This window comes from Lathyrus oleraceus, chromosome 4 (genome assembly GCF_024323335.1).
Source record: "Lathyrus oleraceus cultivar Zhongwan6 chromosome 4, CAAS_Psat_ZW6_1.0, whole genome shotgun sequence".
NCBI classification, from domain to species: domain Eukaryota; kingdom Viridiplantae; phylum Streptophyta; class Magnoliopsida; order Fabales; family Fabaceae; genus Lathyrus; species Lathyrus oleraceus.
The window spans coordinates 478,887,539-478,896,243 of record NC_066582.1 but is presented as its reverse complement, the minus strand read 5'-3'; the positions used below and the strand labels follow the sequence as shown (position 1 = coordinate 478,896,243).

At 36.3% G+C, this 8,705-nt stretch overlaps 1 protein-coding gene across 1 annotated transcript; it reads left to right on the top strand.

Moving 5' to 3' along the window:
- The first annotated feature begins 1,733 nt into the window (after positions 1-1,733).
- LOC127076317 (uncharacterized) lies at positions 1,734-5,067 on the top strand. The gene is made up of 4 exons (XM_051017938.1): positions 1,734-1,938; positions 3,420-4,074; positions 4,154-4,351; positions 4,435-5,067. Exons 2-4 carry the CDS (start codon positions 3,694-3,696, stop codon positions 4,870-4,872), a joined length of 1,017 nt encoding a protein of 338 aa, XP_050873895.1. The 5' UTR covers positions 1,734-1,938; positions 3,420-3,693; the 3' UTR covers positions 4,873-5,067.
- Positions 5,068-8,705: the final 3,638 nt, after the last annotated feature.

The following is an 8,705-nucleotide window of genomic DNA, read 5'->3' as shown; positions in this document are numbered from 1 at the left end:
GTCCATGGCACAAAGCTGTCGACCTCTTCTCTTCAATCAAATTCAACTGTTCATATCGGGCCTGACACCACTCAATTTCTGTCAATTTGGCTTCCATCAAGACTATCATCGACGGGATTTCCACTTCTACGGGGAGCACTGCTTCCATGCCGTACACTAGGGAAAAAGGAGTTTCCCCTGTTGAGGTGCGTACTGAAGTTCGATATCCGTGCAAAGCAAACAGTAGCATCTCATGCCAATCTTTGTACGTGACCACCATCTTCTGAATGATTTTCTTAATATTCTTGTTTGCAACCTCAACTGCCCCATTCATCTTGGGTCTGTAAGGAGAGGAGTTGTGATGTTCGATTTTGAAGTCTTCGCAAAGTTCCTTCATCATTTTGTTGTTCAAATTGGATACGTTGTTTGTAATGATTCTGCTTGGAGTATCATACCGACAAATGATCTGATTCTTGATAAATCTCACCACAACCTGTCTGGTTACATTAGCGTATACCCTGTTTGCGGATAAAAAAATGGGATACGTTAAAAACAAGACCATCATAAATAAAAAATTAATTGTAATAAAATAATTTAATTAATTTTTAATTAATTTGTATTCATTATTAATTAATTCTTATTCTAATAAACTATTATGTATTAATGATAATTTAATTAATTGTCAAATAATTTGTATTCATTATTAATTAATTCTTATTCTAATAAACTATTATGTATTAATGAATTTTAAAGTAAGTAATAAATAAATAAGGTAACAAATATCCTAAAGTATTATTTCCAATTAAAATTTAGAAATTATATCTTTTTTTCTTCGAGAGAAAATTTTAACCTTATTTTTACTAATATATAAAAGTTAAAATATAATTTGAATATGATATAAATAGTTAATAAAAGTTACCAACTAAATTAAAAAAAAAAGTAAAACATAAAAGCCAAATAAAATAAAATAAAAAGGTTCTTAAATAAAATTAAAAAAGTAAAACATAAAAGCCAAATAAAAGAAATGAAGCGTTATTCTTCAGCCCATAGACACGTTTTCCATCCAGATGCTTCTGTTAAATTTAGTTATTTTCATTTTCTAGGTTCATATAAAACAATAAACAAAATTAAATTTATAGATTTCATATAAAACAATAAACAAAATTAATTAATTTTCAATTTTAATATTTAATAAAAAATCTAATTAAGTTACTGTCTCTAATATAATATTTTAGAATTAGATAAAAAGGTATTTTAGGTATAATAGCATTACTAATTAAAAAATGAAGTCGTTTTTTATAACATTGATAGAAGAAATTATTTATTAAAAAATGAACTTGTAAAATTTCACAAATTTTTATATTATTAAAATTATATATTTTTAGAGATTAATTGAAATACACTGTCAGTGTAAAAGGGTTTTACACCATCACTTAATTATAGATGTTGGATATTAAAAGGAGTTTGACTTTTATTATAAAAATCTATAAAGTAATACAAACGGGTGATGGTGATGAACCGACGGTGTAAAACTTTTTACACTGACAATGTATAGTAATTAATCTCATATTTTTAATATTATTTACACTAACTATTATAAGATGTAATTTATATATAACTTATTATATATAAATTTTATTAAATAAAATAAAAAACCTTAAAACTAAATATATTCTCTACAAAGATAATATTTAATAAAAATAAAAATAATTTAATAAATATAAATAGAATATGTATCACAACATTCCATGGCTAGCATCGAGGGTTTTATTGTGGATGAGAGTATGGTGGCTCAATCACTAAACCTTCCCTTAACTGCATTTACTTCACCAACAACCTCTCTATCGATTCGATGGATAAATTTCACATGCTTTTATTACGGTATTGCAAGACAAGAATGGATAGAGAAGAATCAGTGGCTTCAAACAGTCAAAGCCAAACCCATTGCAAGACAAGAAGGTAGACGAAATCTTGTTCTCTTTTCTTTAATTTTCTGTTGAAATCAGAATGTTGTTGTCACTGCCTTCTTTAATTGTTAGCTTCAGAATGTTGTTGTCACTGCCTTCTTTAATTGTTAATTGAGTATGAGTTTAGCATTTTGCTCACTTAAGAGTTTTTGGTTGTGCTTGTTTTCCCTTCCTACGCCCTTATAACTCTCACAAATTGGATTTTAGATCTCAAGAGTGTGTTTTCCTTGGTTACTCCACCATTCGTAAGGGCTACAAGTGTCTATCTGCTTCTGGAAAAATTTGTGTCTCTAGGGATGTTATTTTCAATGAGTCTAAGTTTCCTTACTCTACTATTTTCCCATCTTCTGTCACTATGCAATCCTCACCATCCTCTTCTACCTCTTCTGCTTGGTCTTTTCCTCTTGCTTCTACCATCCCTGCTTCTGCTACTAGGTTCGTTTCTGTTGTGCCTATTACTCATATTCCCTCTGTTCCCACCATTCCTTCTCGTGCTCACTCTGCAGCTCTTAGCAGTTTCAGTCCTACTCATGCTAATTTTGCTGCTTCCCCTGTTTCTGCCCTACCTTCTATGCCTGCAGATTCTGTTAATTCTTCTTCTATATCTACTACACCAACCAAATCTCTGTCTGTTACTCCTCTGCATTCTGACATTGCAGAGGCTGCCACTATTTCCTCTTCTTCTACCCCTGTCTCTGAGTCATCCAACAATTTTGTTCCCACACTTCCTAACCCTTCTATTCATCCTAACAATGTTCACTCCATGCAAACAAGAGCTAAGAGTGGCATCACTAAGCCTAGACTTAATCCTACTCTCTTGCTTCAGGCCAATGAGATTGAAATTGTTATGTTCGTTGTGCTGCTAAATGCGTAGTTATGTTTCTGGAAATAGAAACTCCTAAACAACAGTTTAAAATCTAAGCACTAGTAAACTTTGTTACAACTTTAGTCCCTTCAGATACTGCATGCTTGGCCAATTCTCCAGGGACCAGAGCCATCAATTCCTTCTCATACATATGATGCAGTTGAATTTGATCTTTAAACACTTCCTTAAACTCTTGCAATATGGAATTCACCCCTGTAGACACCACAAAGTTATCTGCTTCTATTGTATTGTTTGAAAATATGACCACCACCACTTCAGCCCTATCAGTGTTCCTTGTAGACACCACAAAGTTCCCTTTCATACACCGAAATAGCCAAGTTTAAATTTTCTTTTACTTATAACAGTTCAGTTTGGTTCAAAATTAACAACGGTTCACCGAACCGTTAATTTTGTTCAGTTCGGTTTCAAAAAATATTATAACAGTTCGGTTTGGTTTTAAAGAATTTTGTTATGGTTCAGTTCGGTTCGGTTCAGTTATCTCCTTAAATTGAAGCCTTTACGAACCATTGCTATTTTCTTGTTTATTTAAATTCTCTACAAGTTTGATTGGTGTTAAATTAATATTATATGTGATTATATGAATGCAGGAAATGGCAACAAAAGCAAAAGGAAGTTCAAAATTGATAACTTTGTACGAATTGTGGTCAACATTAGATGAAGACTTTAAAGCCTTAATTAACAACATAATTGATAATAATGGGGATGGTAGTTCTTTGTTAAGACTCTTGAGACTTATCCCCGATAAACGTGTAGAAATTTCAACATTTTTGTTGCAAGAGTTCATGACACTTTATGAACATATAGAAAATGATTTTTATTTTCGGGTTTGTGGTCAACAACGCATGAACGTCACATTGGAGGATGTTTTTATTTTTGACCCATTTGCCTATTATAGGCAGACCAATTGTCCCCATTAACAATAGAGATCCACATGCTTTCAATCGACTTTTTTCAGAAAGTCCATCTTTACTTTCCCTAGTCAAGTTGAGAAATATTTGTTGTGATACAAATAGAAATGATGATGACAGGATCAAGGCTGTCCTTCTAATGATTGTGACATGCTTGATTGCTCCAAATGGGAATGGACAGAATTGCAATACTTCTTACGTCCAATTTATCGAAAAATTGGACGAAGTTAACTCTTATGCTTGGGGAGCTGCAATGTTAGCATACTTGTATCAAGGCATGAAGGGATGGAAGACCGATGATAAGGCAATTGACGGCTTCACCTGGCTTATAATGGTAAGAACAATTTTTTTCTTATCATTTATTTTTCCTTCTCTTTTTTTGATAATTTTTTCACCAACTTTTTTTTTCATAGGGCTTCTTCTTTTCTCATTTTAGAGGTCTTTATTCGATCTTCAATATTACTGTGGAGGAAAATCAGGCTCTTGATAAGCCAAAACTGGCATATTTGATAGAGTCACTTGAGAGAATAGGCGCAAACCACCTCAAGAAGGCCAACAGCGCATTACAATTGAAGTTGAATTTGGTACATGACCTCCTGAGAACGGAGGAGGTAAGTTTTTTACAAACCATTATTATATAACACTAATTGTATCTTTATTTTTTAATCTTTATCTTTTTTTTTGTATAACATAGAATATAGAAGCAGATATGAGACCCATTACTTGGCATCCATACAATTTAGAAATGTTGCCCCCCCACCTACATGATCAGATCCAGTATCGTACTGTCGTCACCCCTTTATTTTGCTACAACTATGTGGAGCATCATCGTCCACATGTTGTAGCAAAACAATTTGAAGTCCTTGATGAGGTTGACTTACAAGATGTTGGATCTGATCTGAAAACGATAAAATTCAAAGCAAATAAAGGAAATAATTCAATCAATTTCCGAGAATATTATAAAAAAGAGGTGATACAATGGGAGGAAATTGGTAGTCGGTTAGCAGAAAACTACCACCCTGGTCAACAATCCACTCCCGAGCCAGAAGCTGCTCACCAAAGCTCGGTGAAGCATTTTGAAGAGTCAAAGTGTGAGAGCACGAAGAAGCATTTTGAAGAGTCCAAGGCTTGAAGCAAAGAGCACCTGAGAACTGGACCTTTAGATTATATGGAGTATAGTTGATCATGCTCTACTTATGTTATATTTTTGCTTTGTCTTTGACCAGCACCAAGCCTGTTGGATGGGGTCACTCTTATTATTATTGATGTATCCAAACTGAGTTTCCACTCTTCTTATATATGAGAAGTTTTTTGTCTTTGCAAAATCTTCCTTACTTGTCACTTTCTATATTTGATTGTTTTCTATCATAGAAGGGAACTAAATTTTGAAAATAACTGGAAATGAACTTATAGCATGAACATTGCATACACATATCATGCATAACAGGTGTTCTTTTGCACTAAACTTTCACTGGTCGAAGCTAGGCATAAAAAGGATGCAGAAGCATTTTGGTCTGTTTTTCCACTAAACTTCCACCGCTAGAAGCTAGGCATAAAAAGGGGGCAGAAGCATTTTGGTCCGTTTTTCCACTAAACTTCCACCGGTAGAAGCTAGGCATAAAAAGGGTGCAGTAGCATTTTGGCCCGTTTTTCTACAAAACTTCCACTGGTAGAAGCTTGGCATAAAAAGGGTGCAGAAGCATTTTGGTTCGCCTTTCCACTAAACTTCCACTGGTCGAAACTAGGCATAAAAAGGGTGCAGAAGCATTTTGGTCTGATTTTACACTAAACTTCCACTGGTCGAAGCTAGACATAAAAAGGGTGCAGAAGCATTTTGGTCTGTTTTTGCACTAAACTTCCACTGGTAGAAGCTAGGCATAAAAAGGGTGCAAAAGCATTTTGGTCCGTTTTTCCGCTAAACATCCACTTGTAGAAGCTAGGCATAAAAATGGTGCAGAAGCATTTTGGTCCGTTTTTGCACTAAACTTCCACTGGTAGAAGCTAGGCATAAAAAGGATGCAGAAGCATTTTGGTCCGTTTTTCCGCTAAACATCCACTTGTAGAAGCTAGGAATAAAAATGGTGCAGAAGCATTTTGGTCCATTTTTGCACTAAACTTCCAATGGTAGAAGCTAGGCATAAATAGGATGCAGAAGCATTTTGGTCCGTTTTTCCACTAAACTTCTACCGTTAGAAGTTAGGCCAAAAAAGGGTGAAGAAGCATTTTGGTCCTTTTTTGCACTAAACTTCCACTGGTAGAAGCTAGGCATAAAAAGGGTGCAGAAGCATTTTGGTCCGTTTTTGCACTAAACTTCCAATAGTAGAAGCCAGGCATAAAAAGGGTGCAGAAGCATTTTGGTCCGTTTTTGCACTAAACTTCCACTGGTAGAAGCTAGGCATAAAAAGGGTGCAGAAGCATTTTGGTCCGTTTTTCCGCTAAACTTCCACTTGTAGAAGCTAGGCATAAAAATGGTGCAGAAGCATTTTGGTCCGTTTTTGCACTAAACATCCACTTGTAGAAGCTAGGCATAAAAATGGTGCAGAAGCATTTTGGTCCATTTTTGCACTAAACTTCCACTGGTAGAAGCTAGACATAAAAAGGTTGCAGAACATTTTGGTCCGCTTTTGCACTAAACTTCCACTGGTAGAAGCTAGGCATAAAAAGGGTGCAGAAGCGCTTTGGTTCGTTTTTGCACTAAACTTTCACTGGTCGAAGCTAGGCATAAAAAGGGTGCAGAAGCATTTTGGTTCGTTTTTCTACTAAACTTCACTGGAAGAAGCTAGCCATAAAAAGGGTGCAGAAGCATTGTGGTTCGTTTTTGCACTAAACTTTCACTGGTCCAAGCTAGGCATAAAAAGGGTTCAAAAGCATTTTGGTCCTTTTTTGCACTAAACTTTCACTCGTCGAAGCTAGGCATAAAAAGGATGCAGAAGCATTTTGGTCCGTTTTTAAACTAAACTTCCACCGCTAGAAGCTAGGCATAAAAAGGGTGCAGAAGCATTTTGGTCCGTTTTTCCACTAAACTTCCACCGGTAGAAGCTAGGAATAAAAAGGGTGCAGTAGCATTTTGGTCCGTTTTTCTACTAAACTTCCTCTGGTAGAAGCTTGGCATAAAAAGGGTGCAGAAGCATTTTGGTCCGGTTTTCCACTAAACTTCCACTGGTCGAAACTAGGCATAAAAAGGATGCAGAAGCATTTTGGTCCGATTTTCCACTAAACTTCCACTGGTCGAAGCTAGACATAAAAAGGGTGTAGAAGCATTTTGGTCCGTTTTTGCACTAAACTTCCACTGGTAGAAGCTAGGCATAAAAAGGGTGCAGAAGCATTTTGGTCCGTTTTTGCAATAAACTTCCACTAGTAGAAGCCAGGCATAAAAAGGGTGCAGAAGCATTTTGGTCCGTTTTTGCACTAAACTTCCACTGGTAGAAGCTAGGCATAAAAAGGGTGCAGAAGCATTTTGGTCCGTTTTTCCGCTAAACTTCCACTTGTAGAAGCTAGGCATAAAAATGGTGCAGAAGCATTTTGGTCCGTTTTTGCACTAAACTTCCACTTGTAGAAGCTAGACATAAAAAGGATGCTGAAGCATTTTGGTTCGTTTTTCCGCTAAACTTCCACTTGTAGAAGCTAGGCATAAAAATGGTGCAGAAGCATTTTGGTCCATTTTTGCACTAAACTTCCAGTAGTAGAAGCTAGGCATAAAAAGGATGCAGAAGCATTTTGGTCCGTTTTTCCACTAAACTTCTACTGGTAGAAGTTAGGCCTAAAAAGGATGAAGAAGCATTTTGGTCTGTTTTTGCATTAAACTTCCACTAGTAGAAGCTATGCATAAAAAGGGTGCAGAAGCATTTTGGTCCGTTTTTCCACTAAATTTCCACTGGTAGAAGCTAGGCATAAAAAGGGTGCAGAAGCATTTTGGTCCCTTTTTCCATTAAACTTCCACAGGTAGAAGCTAGGCGTAAAAAGGGTGCAGAATGTATTTTGGACAGTTTTTGCACTAAACATCCACTGGTAGAAGCTAGGCATAAAAAGGGTGCAAAAGCATTTTGGTCCGTTTTTGCACTAAACATGCACTGGTAGAAGCTAGGCATAAAAATGGTGCAGAAGCATTTTGGTCCGTTTTTGCACTAAACTACCACTGGTAGAAGCTAGGCATAAAAAGGTTGCAGAACATTTTGGTCCGTTTTTGCATTAAACTTCCACTGGTAGAAGCTAGGCATAAAAAGGGTGCAGAAGCACTTTGGTCCGTTTTTGCACTAAACTTCCACTGGTAGAGGCTAGGCATAAAAAGGGTGCAGAAGCATTTTGGTCCGTTTTTCCACTAAACTTCCACTGGTAGAAGCTAGGCATAAAAAGGGTGCCGAAGCATTGTGGTTCGTTTTTGCACTAAAGTTTCACTGGTCCAAGCTAGGCATAAAAAGGGTTCAAAAGCATTTTGGTCCGTGTTTGCACTAAACTTTCACTAGTCGAAGCTAGGCATAAAAAGGATGCAGAAGCATTTTGGTCCGTTTTTCCACTAAACTTCCACCGCTAGAAGCTAGGCATAAAAAGGGTGCAGAAGCATTTTGGTCCGTTTTTCCACTAAACTTCCACCGGTAGAAGCTAGGCATAAAAAGGGTGCAGTAGCATTTTGGTCTGTTTTTCTACTAAACTTCCACTAGTAGAAGCTTTGCATGAAAAGGGTGCAGAAGCATTTTGGTCCGCTTTTCCACTAAACTTCCACTGGTCGGAACTAGGCATAAAAAGGATGCAGAAGCATTTTGGTCTGATTTTCCACTAAACTTCCACTGGTCGAAGCTAGACATAAAAAGGGTGTAGAAGCATTTTAGTCCGTTTTTGCACTAAACTTCCACTGGTAGAAGCTAGGCATAAAAAGGGTGCAGAAGCATTTTGGTCCGTTTTTGCAATAAACTTCCACTAGTAGAAGCCAGGCATAAAAAGGGTGCAGAAGCATTTTGGTCCGTTTTT